General features: G+C 43.9%; 13 protein-coding genes across 13 annotated transcripts, besides 25 other annotated features; 1 reads left to right on the top strand and 12 right to left on the bottom strand. All coding sequences in view use genetic code 2, as the record gives it.

The window, feature by feature from the left end:
- Positions 1–1,072: a D loop (control region).
- Positions 1,073–1,142, top strand: a tRNA (tRNA-Pro).
- Positions 1,142–1,214, bottom strand: a tRNA (tRNA-Thr).
- Positions 1,215–1,218: 4 nt separating this feature from the next.
- On the bottom strand, positions 1,219–2,355 carry CYTB (cytochrome b). Its single transcript has one exon. It carries the CDS (start codon positions 2,353–2,355, stop codon positions 1,219–1,221), a length of 1,137 nt encoding a protein of 378 aa, NP_795767.1.
- A 2-nt stretch (positions 2,356–2,357) lies between these two features.
- Positions 2,358–2,428, top strand: a tRNA (tRNA-Glu).
- Positions 2,429–2,950, top strand: ND6 (NADH dehydrogenase subunit 6). The gene has a single exon. It carries the CDS (start codon positions 2,429–2,431, stop codon positions 2,948–2,950), a length of 522 nt encoding a protein of 173 aa, NP_795766.1.
- ND5 (NADH dehydrogenase subunit 5) lies at positions 2,947–4,785 on the bottom strand. Its single transcript has one exon. It carries the CDS (start codon positions 4,783–4,785, stop codon positions 2,947–2,949), a length of 1,839 nt encoding a protein of 612 aa, NP_795765.1.
- Positions 4,786–4,858, bottom strand: a tRNA (tRNA-Leu).
- A 2-nt stretch (positions 4,859–4,860) lies between these two features.
- Positions 4,861–4,929, bottom strand: a tRNA (tRNA-Ser).
- Positions 4,930–4,998, bottom strand: a tRNA (tRNA-His).
- On the bottom strand, positions 4,999–6,379 carry ND4 (NADH dehydrogenase subunit 4). Its single transcript has one exon. A coding segment is annotated over exon 1 (1,381 nt).
- On the bottom strand, positions 6,373–6,669 carry ND4L (NADH dehydrogenase subunit 4L). Its single transcript has one exon. The coding sequence runs from the start codon at positions 6,667–6,669 to the stop codon at positions 6,373–6,375; it is 297 nt and encodes a 98-aa protein (NP_795763.1).
- Positions 6,670–6,739, bottom strand: a tRNA (tRNA-Arg).
- Positions 6,738–7,088, bottom strand: ND3 (NADH dehydrogenase subunit 3). The gene has a single exon: positions 6,740–7,088. A coding segment is annotated over exon 1 (349 nt).
- Positions 7,089–7,159, bottom strand: a tRNA (tRNA-Gly).
- COX3 (cytochrome c oxidase subunit III) lies at positions 7,159–7,944 on the bottom strand. Its single transcript has one exon — positions 7,160–7,944. A coding segment is annotated over exon 1 (785 nt).
- On the bottom strand, positions 7,945–8,626 carry ATP6 (ATP synthase F0 subunit 6). The gene has a single exon. A coding segment is annotated over exon 1 (682 nt).
- On the bottom strand, positions 8,617–8,784 carry ATP8 (ATP synthase F0 subunit 8). The gene has a single exon. The coding sequence runs from the start codon at positions 8,782–8,784 to the stop codon at positions 8,617–8,619; it is 168 nt and encodes a 55-aa protein (NP_795759.1).
- A 1-nt stretch (position 8,785) lies between these two features.
- Positions 8,786–8,859, bottom strand: a tRNA (tRNA-Lys).
- Positions 8,860–9,550, bottom strand: COX2 (cytochrome c oxidase subunit II). The gene has a single exon. A coding segment is annotated over exon 1 (691 nt).
- A 5-nt stretch (positions 9,551–9,555) lies between these two features.
- Positions 9,556–9,629, bottom strand: a tRNA (tRNA-Asp).
- A 5-nt stretch (positions 9,630–9,634) lies between these two features.
- Positions 9,635–9,705, top strand: a tRNA (tRNA-Ser).
- Positions 9,706–11,256, bottom strand: COX1 (cytochrome c oxidase subunit I). Its single transcript has one exon. It carries the CDS (start codon positions 11,254–11,256, stop codon positions 9,706–9,708), a length of 1,551 nt encoding a protein of 516 aa, NP_795757.1.
- A 1-nt stretch (position 11,257) lies between these two features.
- Positions 11,258–11,328, top strand: a tRNA (tRNA-Tyr).
- Positions 11,329–11,395, top strand: a tRNA (tRNA-Cys).
- A 76-nt stretch (positions 11,396–11,471) lies between these two features.
- Positions 11,472–11,544, top strand: a tRNA (tRNA-Asn).
- Positions 11,501–11,569, top strand: a tRNA (tRNA-Ala).
- Position 11,570: 1 nt separating this feature from the next.
- Positions 11,571–11,642, bottom strand: a tRNA (tRNA-Trp).
- Position 11,643: 1 nt separating this feature from the next.
- Positions 11,644–12,693, bottom strand: ND2 (NADH dehydrogenase subunit 2). Its single transcript has one exon. It carries the CDS (start codon positions 12,691–12,693, stop codon positions 11,644–11,646), a length of 1,050 nt encoding a protein of 349 aa, NP_795756.1.
- Positions 12,694–12,762, bottom strand: a tRNA (tRNA-Met).
- Positions 12,762–12,832, top strand: a tRNA (tRNA-Gln).
- Positions 12,830–12,901, bottom strand: a tRNA (tRNA-Ile).
- A 3-nt stretch (positions 12,902–12,904) lies between these two features.
- On the bottom strand, positions 12,905–13,879 carry ND1 (NADH dehydrogenase subunit 1). The gene has a single exon. It carries the CDS (start codon positions 13,877–13,879, stop codon positions 12,905–12,907), a length of 975 nt encoding a protein of 324 aa, NP_795755.1.
- Positions 13,880–13,954, bottom strand: a tRNA (tRNA-Leu).
- Positions 13,955–15,614, bottom strand: an rRNA (l-rRNA).
- Positions 15,615–15,685, bottom strand: a tRNA (tRNA-Val).
- Positions 15,686–16,627, bottom strand: an rRNA (s-rRNA).
- Positions 16,628–16,695, bottom strand: a tRNA (tRNA-Phe).

The raw sequence follows: 16,695 nt of genomic DNA, 5'->3' as shown, positions 1-16,695 counted from the left end.
AAGTTATATAATAATATATAATAATATATAATAATATATAATAATATATAATAATATATAATAATATATAATAATATATAATAATATATAATAATATATAATAATATATAATAATATATAATAATATATAATAATATATAATAATATATAATAATATATAGGGTGATAAGCTGCGGTATCTGGTTAAGTTGAAATCGTTAATTAAGTCAGTACAAGTCTTTATGGTTAAAAAAGTTTTTAGGGTTATTTTAAACATTGTAGTGATGAAATAATAAAATTTATAACTATAAAGAGTAAATTTTAAAGGGTATAAGCATTAGGCGGGACTCCTGGTTTCGGGGTTTGACAGGATAATAAGGATCGCCCAGTGTAGGGGGGTAGGGGGGTTTGTCGCGCGAAAACCAAGGCGCCACCAGGGGTAATCTTAAGGGCTTATGCACATGATATAAACATATGCAATTCTTTAATGAAAGTCTTTCTATAATTAAACATTAGTCCTCTGGAAAACAAGATCTAGTTCAACCTTATTAGTTTTTTTAGTGTGCACTGGAGATGCAAAGTGAAAGGAAAAAAAAAAAAGGAACCAAATGCATATAAAAGAACGCCCGGCTTGGTGGGTAACGAGTCGTATGGTTAACACCATTAACCAGATGCATACCATTCGGCTTTCAGATGGTGGTTTCTTAAGGATTGTCCCTGAAAAAGGAGCCAAATGCAAGTAATAATTCACTAATAGAACCTTACAATATTTGTCCGTGACCATCAATAACCGTATGCACGAGTGGAATCGTTGGTCGGTTCTTACTACATTAAATAACACTAAACTGTAGGGATGTTGAGTTTGTGAGAGAGCACGTGGGTTATGGTTTTTCTGTTGAATTTTTCAATTTCTCAGTGGTAGAGCTTTTTAGTTGGTTATTATCTCGTGTATTGCTTTATGTAATTCTTGGGGAGATGCTGATGTATGAGGGGGTAAATTCAATTTATGCTAGTAATGCATAGTTAAAATAAACGTACATAGGGTGTTTTAAGTGATAGCTGGTTTGTTTGAAAAGTGGCATGTGTTTAAATTCAGAGGGTAGTTAAATTTAGAATCTTAGCTTTGGGAGTTAAGGGTGAGAGTTAAAATCTCTTCTCTCTGAGCACTAGGGGGGATTTTAACCTCCAACTTCCGGATTACAAAACCGGCGCTCTAACGTATGAGCTTCTAGGGCTAGATTATTCTAGGGTTTTGTTCTCTAATCAGCCGGCCAGGGGGGCGAGGAGTAGGAAGATGGCAAAATAAATTACGGATGTGACTTGTCCAATAATAATAAAGGGGTGTTCAACGGGTATTCCTCCAATTCATGTTAAGATTAATATATCTGCTACCAAGAGTCAAAATAGTAATTGGGTAAGGGGGCGGAAAGTGATTCCGCGCTGCTTAGAGGTGTGGAGGATGGGGACTAGTATTAGGATCAGGATTGAAAATAGTAGGGCAAGGACTCCTCCTAGTTTGTTAGGAATTGATCGTAGGATTGCATAGGCGAATAAAAAATATCACTCTGGTTTAATATGGGGTGGAGTAACCAAGGGGTTGGCAGGAATGAAGTTGTCTGGGTCTCCCAAAAGGTTGGGTGAGAAGAGGGCTAGGGAGGCTAAGCCAAATAACATAAATACAAAACCTAAGAGGTCTTTGTAGGAGAAGTAGGGATGAAAGGGGATTTTATCTGCATCAGAGTTAATACCTACTGGGTTGTTTGAGCCAGTTTCATGAAGGAATAATAAATGGAGGATTGTGGCTGCTGCAATGATGAAGGGAAATAAGAAGTGGAATGCGAAGAATCGTGTAAGGGTTGCGTAATCGACGGAGAAGCCGCCTCAGATTCATTGGACCAGGTCATTTCCAATGTAGGGAACAGCTGATAATAGGTTAGTAATTACTGTTGCGCCTCAAAAAGATATTTGTCCTCAGGGCAGAACATAGCCAACGAAGGCGGTTATTATTGTTAGGAGGAGGAGGATAACTCCGATATTTCAGGTTTCTTTGTATAAGTAGGAGCCATAATAAAGGCCTCGGGCGATGTGTATGTAAATACAGATGAAGAATAAGGATGCACCGTTAGCGTGAATATTTCGGATAAGTCAGCCGTAGTTAACGTCCCGGCAGATGTGGCAGACTGATGAGAAGGCTGTGGAGATGTCAGAGGTATAATGTATAGCTAGGAATAAGCCGGTTAGGATTTGTGTAATCAAGCATAGCCCTAGGAGGGAGCCGAAGTTTCATCAGATAGAAATGTTTGCAGGGGCAGGGAGATCAATTAGTGCATCGTTAACAATTTTGAGTACGGGGTGGGTTTTTCGAAGGCTGGTCATTAGTTCTTATAGTTGAAGTTTACAACGGTGGTTTTTCAAGTCATTGGTTTTGGTTAGAGTCCGAGTAAGAATTATGACTTATCTAGTGTCTTTATTTCTTTTGGGTTTAATTTTTGGGTTGGTGGCGGTTGCGTCTAACCCTGCACCTTATTTTGCTGCGTTAGGTTTGGTTATTGCTGCGGGTGCGGGGTGTGGAGTTTTGGTTGGGCATGGGGGTTCTTTTTTGTCTTTGGTTTTATTTTTAATTTACTTGGGAGGTATGTTGGTTGTGTTTGCTTATTCTGCGGCTTTGGCTGCGGAGCCTTTTCCAGAAACATGGGGGGACCGGTCAGTTTTAGTATATGTTTTGTTTTATATCTTAGGGGTTATGGCAGTGGTTGGGTGGTTCTGAGGGGGCTGACATGAGGCTTGTTGAGTTGCCATTGATGAGTTGAAGGAATTGGTGGTGCTTCGGGGAGATGTTAGTGGTGTGGCTTTAATATATTCTTCAGGTGGTGGTTTGTTAATGTTATGTGCCTGGGTTTTACTCTTAACTCTTTTTGTAGTATTAGAGTTAACACGTGGTTTAAATCGTGGGACTGTTCGAGCTATTTAAATAATAGAGATGAACAAGGCCAGGATGAGGGTGAGGAAAAATAAGGTAAGGTAGGTTTTGATCATACCTTTTTGGACATCGTTAGTTGTGATAATTATGGGGAGGTTGATGGATGAGACCCCTTTTGGTCCGATTTTTTCGAATCAGGTTTGGTCAACTATTTGGGTGGCAATTTTTTGGCCGAGGATCAGATTGAGTTTAGGGGTTAAGCGATGAATAATTGATGGGTAGAATCCAAGTATATTTGAGAAGCTGTGTAAGGGGAGGTTGGGCAGGGCTTTAAAGGTCTTTGAGGTTAGTGATGCAAGTTCTAGAGCAAGAAGGAGGCCAAGGATTGAGACCAGGAGGGCACTTAGCTTGAGTAGGGGGGGTATAGTTATAATTGGTGTTTTAGAAGGGAGAAGGTTGAGGGTAATTAATAAGCCGGCAATAATGCTTCCTCAGGCTAGACGTTTTAATGGGTTGATAATAAGTGGGTTATTTTCATTAATAGGGGATGATGTATTGAAACGGGGGAAGCCTATGGAAACAAAGAAGACGACTCGAAGGCTATAGACGGCTGTGAATGAGGTGGCAAGAAGGGTTAGGACTAGGGCTCAGGCGTTTAGGTGAGATGTGTTCATGGCTTCAATAATTGCATCTTTAGAGAAGAATCCGGCTAGGAAGGGGGTACCTGTGAGAGCTAGGCTGCCAATTGTCAAGCAGGAAGATGTGAGGGGGGCTAAGTTGTGTATTCCTCCCATTTTTCGGATATCTTGCTCGTTGTTTAGGCTGTGAATAATTGACCCCGAGCATAGAAATAGTATGGCTTTAAAAAAAGCGTGTGTGCAAATATGTAAAAAGGCCAGTTGGGGTTGATTAAGGCCAATAGTCACCATTATCAGTCCAAGTTGACTAGATGTGGAGAATGCGACAATTTTTTTAATATCATTTTGGGTAAGGGCGCAGGTTGCCGTAAATAGTGTAGTTAGTGCTCCAAGGCATAGGCATGTGGTGAGGGCTATTTGGTTATTTTCTATGAGGGGGTGGAGGCGGATAAGGAGGAAAATTCCTGCTACAACTATTGTGCTGGAATGAAGTAGGGCAGAGACCGGAGTAGGGCCCTCTATGGCTGAGGGAAGTCAGGGGTGGAGACCAAATTGTGCTGATTTGCCTGTTGCGGCGAGAATTAGGCCTATAAGGGGGAGGGTGAGGTCAAGGTTTTGTGAATTAATAAATATTTGGTGAATTTCTCAGGAGTTGGTGTTTATCATAAATCAGGCCATGCTTAAAATAAGGCCAATATCGCCTACTCGATTATAGATTACAGCCTGAAGGGCTGCAGTATTAGCATCGGCTCGCCCGTATCATCAACCAATTAAGAGGAAAGATATGATGCCAACGCCTTCTCATCCAATGAATAGTTGAAATATATTATTAGCTGTCACTAGGGTGATTATGGCAATTAAGAAAAGGAGTAAATACTTAAAGAATCGGTTGATATTGGGGTCGGCATGCATATATCAGAATGCAAATTCGAGAATTGACCATGTAACGTAGAGGGCAATTGGGGTAAAAATAATTGAATAATGGTCGAACTTAAAACTAAGGTTAATATCAAAGACTAGGGTATTTATTCAATGTCAGGTTGAAATAATGGTTTCTGCTCCCTCATTTAGAAAAATGAATAAGGGGAGGAGGCTTACTAGAAAAGCTATTTTTACAGCGGTTTTTACGTGGGTAACGGCCCAGGTTTTATGGAGGGGTGTGGGGCTTAGAGAGGTGAGTAGGGGAAAGATTAAAAGCGCAAAGATTATTAAAAGGGAGGTGTTTATGGCAAGTGTGGTTGTGTGCATAGCTACTACTTGGATTTGCACCAAGAGTTTTTGGTTCCTAAGACCAATGGATGAGCTATTATCCTTTAGAAGCATCGAGGGAGCCGTGGGGTTTAACCACGGGGATAAGAGATTAGCAGTCTTTAGTGCCGTCGGGCCTCTCTCGGTGGATGAAAGGGCTTTAACCTTTGTTTCTAGAATCACAATCTAGTGTTTTTTTTAAACTACACCTACAGAAGCATCAACCTCACATTAGTTCTGGTTTTAATACTAAGAGAAGGAGGGGAATGAGGTGTAGGGCTATTAATAAGTGTTCGCGGGTGTGGGAAGGGTCTATTGAAATGAAGTGTTGTGGTGTGGGCCCTCGTTGTGTTGTTAGGAAGAGGTGGAGGGAGTAGCTGGCTGTGATAAGGGTTCCTAGTCCCGTTAGTAGGATTGTTCAGGATGACCAGTTGAATACAGATACGATAATTATTAGCTCCCCCATTAAGTTTGGCAGAGGGGGGAGGGCTAAATTAGCTAGATTGGCTAAGAACCACCAAGCAGCTATCAGGGGTAAAATTATTTGTAGCCCTCGGGTAAGTAATATGGTTCGACTGTGTGTTCGCTCATAGCTTGTATTTGCCAAGCAGAAGAGTGCTGAAGAGGCAAGGCCATGAGCGACTATTAAGATGATTGCTCCTGTAAATCCTCAAGGGGTTTGAATTAAGATTCCAGATGCAACTAATCCCATATGGCTAACTGAAGAGTAGGCAATTAGTGATTTTAAGTCTGTTTGACGTAAGCAGATGGAGCCCGTTATAATAATGCCTCAAAGGGCTAAAATAATAAAAGGGTAGGCCATTTCTTTAGTGAGGGGGCCTAATACCACCATTATTCGTATTATCCCATACCCGCCCAGCTTTAGGAGGACGGCAGCTAGGACTATCGATCCTGCGACAGGGGCTTCTACATGGGCTTTTGGAAGCCAAAGGTGTACCCCATAAAGGGGTATTTTGACTAAGAAAGCTAGGAGACAGGCAACTCATCATAGCATAGTGCCTAGTGTATCGGGGTTTGTTATTTGAATATATTGTAGGGTGTGCATTGAGAGTGTACCAGTATCATTAAGGAGGTATAGGAGGGCAACGAGGAGGGGGAGGGAGCCAAGGAGAGTATAGAATATGAAGTATGTTCCGGCACTCAGGCGTTCTGTCTGACTGCCTCAACGGGTAATAATAATTAAGGTGGGAATTAATGTGGCTTCAAATATTACGTAAAACGTTAAGATATCTATAGCACTAAAGGCTAAAATCAGGAACACTTGAAGAGAAACAAGCAAGGAGATGTAGGTGCGTTGTCGGGTTAGGGGTTCGTGAGCAACATGATTTTGGCTAGCGATGATTATAAGGGGGACAAGTCAGCATGTTAGAACTGCTAGGGGAAAAGATAAAGGGTCGAGAGCCAGATAAAGGTTAGGGGCCACTCAGCCTGTTTCTGAACATCACTTAAACCAAGACAGGCTTGCAGAAGCAACAACTAGGCTGTGGGCGGTTGTTGCTGTTCATAATCATTTTCCTGGGACAAGCCAGATTGTGGGGAAGAGCATAAATGTTGGGATTAAGATTTTTAACATTGGAGAAGGTTTAGGTTTTGAAGGCGGTCCGTGCCGTGGGTGCGAGCGGTGGCTACAAGTAGGGCTAAGCCTGCGCTTGCTTCACAGGCTGAAAAGGCTAGGAGTAATATAGGGGCGGTGGAGAAGGCAGTTGCTTCTAATTGAAGTGTTCATAAGGAGAGGGCAATGAAAAGGGAGAGTATTATTCCCTCCAAGCAAATTAGGGCGGAGAGAAGGTGTGTGCGGTGGAATGCAAGTCCTATTAAGCCAAGGGTGAAAGCTGCGGTAAAACTGAAGTGGACAGGTGTCATAAGGTAGTTGTGGACTTAAACCACAATTTTTTGAGCCGAAATCAAAAGTCTTGTCTTGGACTAAATACCTATTCAGCCCACTCTAGACCCCCTTGAATTCATTCATAAATTAAGCCAAGGGTGAGTAGGGTTAAGATAGTGGTGGCTCAAAGAAATGTTAGGGTGGGGGAAGAGAGCTGGTCTGCCCAAGGTAGGGGGAGGAGGAGGGCAATTTCTAAATCAAATAAAAGGAATAGAATGGCCACTAGAAAGAAGCGTAGTGAGAAGGGGAGGCGGGCGGTTCCTAAGGGGTCGAACCCGCATTCGTATGGGGATAATTTTTCTGTGTCAGGGCTTATTTGAGGTAATCAGAAAGAAAGGGTGGCTAGAATTGCAGAGAGGGTAATGGTAATAACAAAAATTGTTGAGATCAGGTTCATTATCTTTCCTTGGGCTTAAACCAAGACCGGGTGATTGGAAGTCACTTATACTATATTAATACTAGAAAGATTATGAGCCTCATCAATAGATGGATACGTAGAGGAAGAGTCAGACAACGTCCACAAAGTGTCAGTACCAGGCGGCTGCTTCAAACCCAAAGTGGTGTTGTGATGTGAAGTGGTATTGAATCTGGCGGAGAAGGCAGACGGCAAGGAAGGTTGAGCCAATGATTACATGTAGGCCGTGGAATCCTGTAGCCACGAAAAAGGTTGAGCCATAGACCCCGTCAGCAATGGTGAAGGGGGCTTCGTAATATTCCATGGCTTGGAGGAAAGTAAAGTAGAATCCTAAAAGAATTGTTAAGGTGAGGGATTGGATGGCTTGTTTGCGCTCTCCCTCTATAATGCTATGATGGGCTCATGTGACTGTCACGCCAGAGGCGAGGAGAACGGCTGTATTGAGCAGGGGCACTTCGAATGGGTCTAGGGTGATGATTCCTGTAGGGGGTCAGCACCCACCTAGTTCAGGGGTAGGGGCCAGGCTGGAGTGGTAGAAGGCTCAAAAGAAGCCGAGGAAAAAGAATACTTCAGATGTAATAAATAAAATTATCCCGTAGCGCAGACCTTTTTGAACAGGTGGGGTATGGTGTCCTTGAAAGGTGCCTTCTCGGATAATGTCTCGTCATCATTGGATTATTGTTAGGATGAGAAGGATTATTCCTGCAGTTACTAAAACCAAGGAGTGGAAGTGAAATCAGATTGCAGTGCCAGATGTTAAGAGGAGGGCGGCAATTGCGCCAGTTAGGGGTCAGGGGCTTGGATCAACCATGTGGTATGCGTGTGCTTGGTGGGCCATAAACGTTTTCTTGTAAATAAAGGCTTAATAGGAGAATAAAGACGTAGGCTTGAATTATGGCAACGGCCACTTCAAGAAGTGTAAGAAGAAACAGGACAGAGGCGGTGAGGATGGCAACGGTGGGCATAAGGGGGAGGAGAACAAAGACTGCCGTGGCGATGAGTTGAATTAATAGGTGTCCTGCCGTAAGATTAGCAGTTAGTCGAACGCCCAAGGCAAGGGGTCGAATAAAAAGGCTGATTGTTTCGATAATAATAAGGACAGGGATTAGGGGAAGGGGCGTCCCTTCAGGGAGAAGGTGGCCCAGTGCAATGGTTGGTTGGTTTCGTAGGCCAACAATCACTGTGGCCAATCAAAGGGGGACGGCAAAGGCCATGTTTAGTGAGAGTTGCGTTGTAGGGGTAAAAGTATAAGGGAGTAAGCCGAGCAGATTAAGTGAAATTAAGAAAATCATTAAAGAAATTAAAAGGGTGGCTCACTTGTGGCCCCCTTGATTTAAGGGTGTGAAAAGCTGGTGTGTGGCCTGGCTAATTGATCACCCCTGCAAGGTGATTAAGCGGTTGTTGATTCATCGGGCAGCGGGGTTAGGGAATAGAATTCATGGTAGTAGAAGGGCTAAGGCAATTAAGGGGATACCTAGGAGTACTGGGCTTATGAATTGGTCAAAGAAATTTAGTATCATGGTCAGTTTCAGGGGTTAAATTTAGGTTTTTCAGCGCTTTGTGGGGCGGGCTCATTCATAAAGGAGTGGTTGAGCACTTTAGGTGGGATTACAAATAGGAATACGAATCAGGAGAATACCAGGATGGAAAGCCAAGGGGCGGGGTTGAGTTGGGGCATGTCACTAAGGGTGATAGGGAGTCACCAATTTTCAGCTTAAAAGGCTGATGCTGCACCCAATTTAGCTTCTTAATGATGCGTCTTGAAGTAGTAGGGTGGATCACTCTTCGAAGTGTTTTAGGGGAACGGCTTCAACCACGATAGGTATAAAGCTATGATTTGCTCCACAAATTTCAGAGCATTGGCCATAAAATAAACCAGGGCGAGAGGTAATAAAAGCTGTTTGATTTAATCGTCCGGGTACCGCATCTATCTTAATTCCTAAAGAGGGGACAGCTCAGGAGTGAAGGACATCTTCGGCAGACACTAGGATTCGGGTTGGGGATTCAACAGGAACCACTATTCGATGGTCTGTTTCTAAGAGACGAAATTGTCCCGGAAGGAGGTCTTGTGTGGGAACTATATAAGAATCGAAGGCCAATTCTTCATAGTCAGTATATTCATAGCTTCAATACCACTGGTGGCCAACTGCTTTAATGGTTAGATGGGGGTCATTGACTTCATCTATAAGATAAAGAATTCGAAGAGAGGGCAGGGCAATCAGAATAAGAATTACTGCTGGGAGAATTGTTCATACAATTTCAATTTCTTGGGAATCAAGAATATACTTGTTTGTAAGTTTAGTAGATACTATTGCTACAATAATATAAAGCACTAGTGTGCTAATTAATAGAACAATTATTAGGGCGTGATCATGGAAGTGGAGGAGCTCTTCTATTACAGGTGAGGCTGCATCTTGGAAACCTAGTTGCGAGGGGTGTGCCATAATATTGAAACACGCGGGGTTTTAACCCGCATCTATGCCTTGACAAGGCAGTGTATTTTACCAGTTCTACTAGTGTCTCATTGAAAGAAAGTGGCAGAGTGGTTATGCGGTTGGCTTGAAACCATCACATGGGGGTTCAATTCCTTCCTTTCTCGTTAATTTGTTTGTACTTGAACAAATGCTGGCTCTTCAAATGTGTGGTGGGGTGGGGGGCACCCATGGAGTCACTCCACGTTAGTTGAAGTTATTTCAACTGATATAACCTCTCGTTTAGCGGTAAATGCTTCCCAAAGGATGAAAAGAAACATAATAACTGCTACTAAGGAGATAAGGGAGCCGATTGAAGAAATAGTGTTTCAAAGGGTGTAGGCATCAGGATAGTCAGAGTATCGTCGTGGTATACCCGCCAGGCCTAAGAAGTGTTGAGGGAAGAAAGTTAGGTTAACTCCTACAAATATAATCCCAAAGTGGATTTTAGTTCAAGTGGTATGTATAGTGTAGCCGGAGAACAAGGGGAATCAGTGAACAAATGCTCCCATAATAGCGAAGACAGCTCCCATAGAGAGGACGTAGTGGAAGTGTGCTACTACATAATAAGTGTCATGGAGAACAATATCAAGAGAAGAGTTAGCAAGAACAATGCCTGTGAGTCCTCCCACTGTAAAAAGGAAAATAAAGCCAAGGGCTCAAAGAAGGGGGGTTTCTCATTTAATTGAGCCGCCATGTAGAGTGGCTAATCAGCTGAAAACTTTAACTCCTGTTGGGATGGCAATAATTATTGTGGCGGAGGTGAAGTAGGCGCGAGTGTCTACATCTATTCCCACAGTAAACATATGGTGGGCTCAGACAATAAAGCCAAGGAGACCAATGGCCATTATTGCTCATACTATGCCTATGTAGCCGAATGGTTCTTTTTTACCAGAATAATAAGCTACAATGTGAGAGATTATACCAAATCCTGGTAGAATAAGAATGTAGACTTCCGGGTGTCCGAAGAATCAGAAGAGGTGTTGGTATAGAATAGGGTCTCCACCACCAGCGGGGTCAAAGAATGTGGTGTTTAAATTTCGGTCTGTGAGCAATATGGTAATTCCAGCGGCTAGGACTGGGAGAGATAGAAGTAGAAGTACAGCTGTAATCAGGACTGCTCAAACAAATAATGGTGTCTGATATTGTGAGATGGCGGGGGGTTTTATGTTAATAATTGTGGTAATAAAATTAATAGCTCCTAGAATAGAAGAAATTCCGGCCAGGTGGAGAGAGAAAATAGTTAAGTCTACAGAAGCACCTGCGTGTGCTAAGTTTCCGGCCAAAGGCGGATAAACTGTTCAGCCAGTACCAGCACCAGCTTCAACACCTGAGGAGGCTAAGAGAAGTAAAAAGGAGGGGGGGAGAAGTCAGAAGCTTATATTATTTATGCGGGGGAAGGCCATGTCGGGGGCACCAATCATTAGGGGAATTAATCAGTTTCCAAAACCCCCAATTATAACGGGTATAACTATAAAAAAGATTATAACAAAGGCATGGGCTGTAACGATAACATTATAAATCTGGTCGTCACCTAAGAGAGCCCCTGGCTGGCTTAGTTCGGCCCGGATTAAAAGGCTTAAGGCTGTGCCGACTATTCCGGCTCAAGCACCAAATACTAAATAAAGGGTGCCAATATCTTTGTGGTTAGTAGAGAAAAATCAGCGTGTGATTGCCACAGGTAGGATGGCTGAGAGTTTTAGCGGTGGGTTGTAGCCCCATGTACAGGGGTTTAAGTCCCCTTCCTATCAAGCCCTGTGGTGTACAACATATTAGGTTGCAAACCTAAGGATGCAGGCTAACGACCTGCCGGGGCTTTCCCCCGCTGGCCCCTCAGCGCGGGGGAAAGTAGGCGGATGCTCGTTGGATTGGGCGCTTAGCTGTTAACTAAGAGTTTGTAGGTTCGAGGCCTTCCCGTCTAGAAAGGCTTTAGCTTAATTAAAGTGTCTGGGTTGCATTCAGAAGATGTGGGATAGAGTCCTGCAGGTCTTAACAGAGGCTGGGGGATTTTCACCCTCGCTTAGGGCTTTGAAGGCCCTTGGTCTAAATACTATCCTAAGTCTCTGTTAATAGATAACAAGTGCCAGGATGGCGGGGGTGAGGGGAAGGAGGGCCAAGGTTAGTATTGTGGTCAAAGGGTTAAGGGGGGATGTTTGAGTGGGGTTGAGTCGTCAGGGGGTTAATATAGTGATTGTGTTGGGGGAGGATGTAAGAGCTACTGTATAGCAAAGTCGAAGGTAAAAATATAGACTTAGGAGTGCTGTTATAGCGGCGAAGAATGCTAGTATGGGCAGATCTTGTTTCACAAGTTCTTGAAGAATTAGTCACTTGGGCATAAAACCTGTTAAAGGGGGGAGGCCGGCGAGGGATAGAAGGATAAGGGTGGCAAGGGAAGTTATTATGGGGGACTTAGTTCAGGAGGTTGCTAAAGCATTTATGGTAGTTGAGGAGGTAAGTTTAAATGTTAGGAATGCAGAGGTAGTCATGATAATATAAATAAGAAGGCTTAGGGTGGCCAAGGGGGGTGAAAATTGAATAATTAATACTATTCAGCCTAGATGGGCAATTGAAGAGTATGCTAGGATTTTTCGGAGTTGGGTTTGGTTTAGACCCCCTCAGCCGCCAATTAGGGTGGATAGTAGGCCAATAAGGGTTAGGATTAAGGGGTTTACAGTAGAGGATACTTGAAGGAGGAGTGCAAAGGGTGCTAGCTTTTGTCAGGTAGAAAGGACGAGGCCAGTAGTAAGGTCTAATCCTTGAATTACTTCTGGTATTCAAAAATGTACTGGTGCAAGACCAAGTTTAAGCGCGAGGGCTAGTATAATTGTGGAGGTAGCTAGGGGGTGGGATATTTGATTAATGGCCCATTCTCCCGTTAATCATGCATTAGAAGTTGAAGCAAATAGAATTAGGGCCGCGGCAGTGGCTTGTGTAAGGAAATATTTAGTTGTGGCCTCGACTGCCCGGGGGTGGTGTTGGCGTGTTATAAGGGGGATGATAGCTAGGGTATTAATTTCTAGGCCCATTCATGCAAGGAGTCAGTGGGAGCTGGCGAAAGTTATGGTTGTGCCTAGACCCAGATTAAAAATTAGTAAGGTGAAGACGTAAGGGCTCATTAGTAAAGAAAGGACTTTAACCTTCATGTTTGGGGTATGGGCCCAAAAGCTTGATTAGCTGACTGTACTAGGAGGTGGTGTAGTGGGAGCACCAAGAGTTTTGATCTCTTGAGGATAGGTTCGAGTCCTTTCTTTCTAGAATTAGGGGGATTTGAACCCCCATTAGCCACGACATCAACGTGGTCCTTAAACATTCGGGCATAATTCTGTACTATAGCTGAGGGGGAAGGCCTATGAAGGCGGTGGGGATAGCAAGGTGTCATAGTACGAAAGCTAGTGTGAGAGGGAGAAAGTTTTTTCAAACGAGGTGTATGAGTTGATCGTATCGGAATCGGGGGTAGGAGGCTCGAACTCATAAGAATAGTACGGAGAGGAGGGCTGCTTTAATTATTAAGTTTGTTGTTGTTGCTAAAGGAAAGGATGGGATGTGTGTGGCTCCTAGAAAGAGGATAGTAGAAAGAGTATTCATGAGGAGAATGTTGGCGTATTCGGCAAGGAAGAAGAGGGCAAAAGGGCCTCCGGCATATTCTACATTGAAGCCTGAGACAAGTTCGGACTCTCCTTCTGTTAGATCAAAAGGGGCGCGGTTTGTTTCGGCAAGGGTTGAGATGTATCATATGGCTGCAAGGGGTCAGGCTGGTGCGAGTAGTCATATACCTTCTTGTGCAATGTTGAATGTTTGAAGTGTAAATCCCCCAACAAAAAGGATTACTGTTAGTAGGATTAGGCCAAGGCTTACTTCGTAGGAGATGGTTTGGGCTACGGCTCGTAATGCTCCAATTAATGCATATTTGGAGTTTGAGGCTCAGCCGGACCCAAGGATGGAGTAGACGGCCAGGCTAGACAGGGCTAGGATAAATAAAATCCCTAGGTTTAGGTCAGCTACAGGGTAGGGGATAGGTATAGGGGCTCAGAGGGTTAGGGCAAGGGTTAGGGCCAGTATTGGAGTAAATAAGAAGAGGAGGGGGGAAGAGGTGGATGGTCGGATGGGTTCCTTAATGAATAGTTTAACACCATCAGCAATGGGCTGAAGAAGGCCATAAGGGCCAACGATATTGGGCCCTTTGCGAAGTTGTATGTAGCCTAAGACTTTACGTTCAAGAAGGGTTAGAAAGGCAACTGCTAGGAGAACGGGCACAATATATGTAAGGGGGTTAATGATGTGGGTAATTAGGGTTGTAATCATAGCTGAGGAGAGGATTTGAACCTCTGGTCTAAAGGGCTTAGATCTTTTGCAATTACCGGGCTCTGCCACGTCAGCGCGCGGTTCTTTTCGGCAGTTGTGGCGTGCCCCCTTGTCTATTTTAGTTGTTTTCATTAGGTGGGGGTGGGGCATACTTTTGCAGGGGCCTCATCTTTCCGGTCCTTTCGTACTGGGAAAGATTACTTCATAGATAGAAACTGACCTGGATTACTCCGGTCTGAACTCAGATCACGTAGGACTTTAATCGTTGAACAAACGAACCCTTAATAGCGGCTGCACCATTAGGATGTCCTGATCCAACATCGAGGTCGTAAACCCCCTCGTCGATAGGGACTCTGGGAGGGGATTGCGCTGTTATCCCTAGGGTAACTTGGTCCGTTGATCGACTGGTGTCGGATCTTTTTGGTCAGAAGTTCTGAGACTTAGAGCTGTCGCTCGTGGTTATAAGGAGGTTTTCCTTAATCCTCGTGGGGGCTTTGTTTTCCCCCGTGGTCGCCCCAACCGAAGACATGTAGGCCAGGGGCCGCTTTGTTTTAATCTGATAGTTCAGTTATTTAACAGGGTCTGCCGGGTGTCTAAAGCTCCATAGGGTCTTCTCGTCTTATGTTCTTATGTCCGCTTCTGCACGGGCAGATCAATTTCATTGACTTGAAAGAGGAGACAGCTAAGCCCTCGTGATGCCATTCATACAGGTCTTCATTTAAAAGACAAGTGATTGCGCTACCTTCGCACGGTTAAAATACCGCGGCCGTTAAACGTATAGTCACAGGGCAGGCGGGACCTCTTATGTTTGGGAGACAAGAGGCGGTGTTTTGGTAAACAGGCGAGGCTTGTGTTTGCCGAGTTCCTTCTCTTTCTTTAGGTCTTTCCTTGGGTGCACATCAGTGTGGAGTTAACGATTGGTTTATGTAGATTTTTCTTGTTTGGGTTTACAATACACTCTTGGTTTGGGTTCGTTAAGAATCGGTGGGGGGTCCGGCCCGACTTACACAGGTGCCAGGAGAGGGTTGTTCCCTCTTATTACTCATTTTAGCATAATCTTTTCCATGGGAATGGAAGGGCTTAATAATATTAGGGGTTGGGATGTCTATCAGAATAAGAGCTGGTATCTGTCTGAGCTTTAACGCTTTCTACATAGGTGGCTGCTCTTAGGCCCACTGTAACAGGTGCCTTAGTAATTATGATCCTTAAACACCTGTTAAGGTTGTGTCCTTGTTCAAAAGAGCTGTACCTCTTTTGATTAACTTCTTTGGGCTCTTGTAAACAAAATTAGTTTTACCTTAAGGGTATTGAGAGGCCCATAGAGCTGAACTTCTATTCATTTCTTAAGCAACCAGCTATAACTAAACTCGGTAGGCTTGTCACCTCTACTCGGGGATCTTCCCACTCTTTTGCCACAGAGATGGGTTGGCCCTATGTTAGGCTGTCCCGGAGTAGCTCGTCTAGTTTCGGGGGTCCGGACTAAAGTGCTCTTTGCTCGGATTTACTAGCTAAATCATGATGCAAAAGGTACGAGGTTCTGTCTCTGCTTTTCAAGGCTTGAATGACTTGTTTCACTTCTTTTTCAGCTTTCCCTTACGGTACTTTTTCTATTGCTCGGTATTTCCTTTTCTATCGCCTATACTAAGGAGGAAAAATGGTTTGTTGATTTTTTTAAAGGTTTGTTGGGGTATATATGTTGGGGTTTTAATCCGGGTGTGTCGGCGAGCTAATCAGCTCAGGGTGACCTGATTTGCACAGGTGTCTTCTCAGTGTAAGGGAGGTGCTTTTCTATTTAGCTACACTCTGATTAAACTAAGTGCACCTTCCGGTACACTTACCATGTTACGACTTGCCTCTCCTTTGTTCGATATATTTTTTATTTAATAATAGGGTTGAACTTGGAGAGAGTGACGGGCGGTGTGTGCGCGCTTCAGAGCCAGTTTCAAGAGAACACTCTATTTTCTGTTTACTGCTAAATCCACCTTTGGGCACTGGTTTCACAGTGTAGTTCCGTATATTCTGAATTAGAAAATGTAGCCCATTTCTTCCCAGCTCATGCGCTACACCTCGACCTGACGTTCTGGGTTTTACCCATTTTGCTTATTATGGGACCTTCACAGGATAAGCTGGCGACGGTGGTATATAGGCGGGGTGAACAAGGGCTGGTGAGGTTAAGCGGGGGTTATCGGTTATAGAACAGGCTCCTCTAGGTGGGTCTGAAGCACCGCCAAGTCCTTTGGGTTTTAAGCTGATGCTTGTAGTTCCCTGGCGGATAAAATTGTATATTTTTATCAAAATTTATGGCTATGCATAGTGGGGTATCTAATCCCAGTTTGTACCATAGCTGTCGTGGGTTCAGGATACTTAAAGCTGCTTTCGCGGCAGGGCTTCATATCTTCAAATGTGTATAACAACTGAGGAGGTGTTCGGCTTTATTAAATTATTTTCTAAACCACTCTTTACGCCGACAATTATCAACTAGGGCCTCTCGTATAACCGCGGTGGCTGGCACGAGTTTTACCGGCCCTTTTAACAATAACTAAGTCAAGCTTTCGCTTATCACTTAATATTTATCACTGCTGAGTACCCGTAGGGGTGTGGCTTAGCAAGGCGTCTTGGGCTACAATGTGTGCCTGATGCCAGCTCCTCAGCCCCGGGCAGGGGATTAAGGGCATCCTCACAGGGGTGCGGAGACTTGCATGTGTAAATTTAGTTAAAGCTGATAGTAAGGTCAGGACCAAGCCTTTGTGCTCATGGGACTTTCTAGGGCCCATCTTAACATCTTCAGTGTTAAATCTTAAGTAGACTACATGGGC

This window comes from Esox lucius, mitochondrion (assembly GCF_011004845.1).
Source record: "Esox lucius mitochondrion, complete genome".
NCBI lineage: Eukaryota > Metazoa > Chordata > Actinopteri > Esociformes > Esocidae > Esox > Esox lucius.
This window is presented reverse-complemented; position numbering and strand designations above follow the sequence as displayed.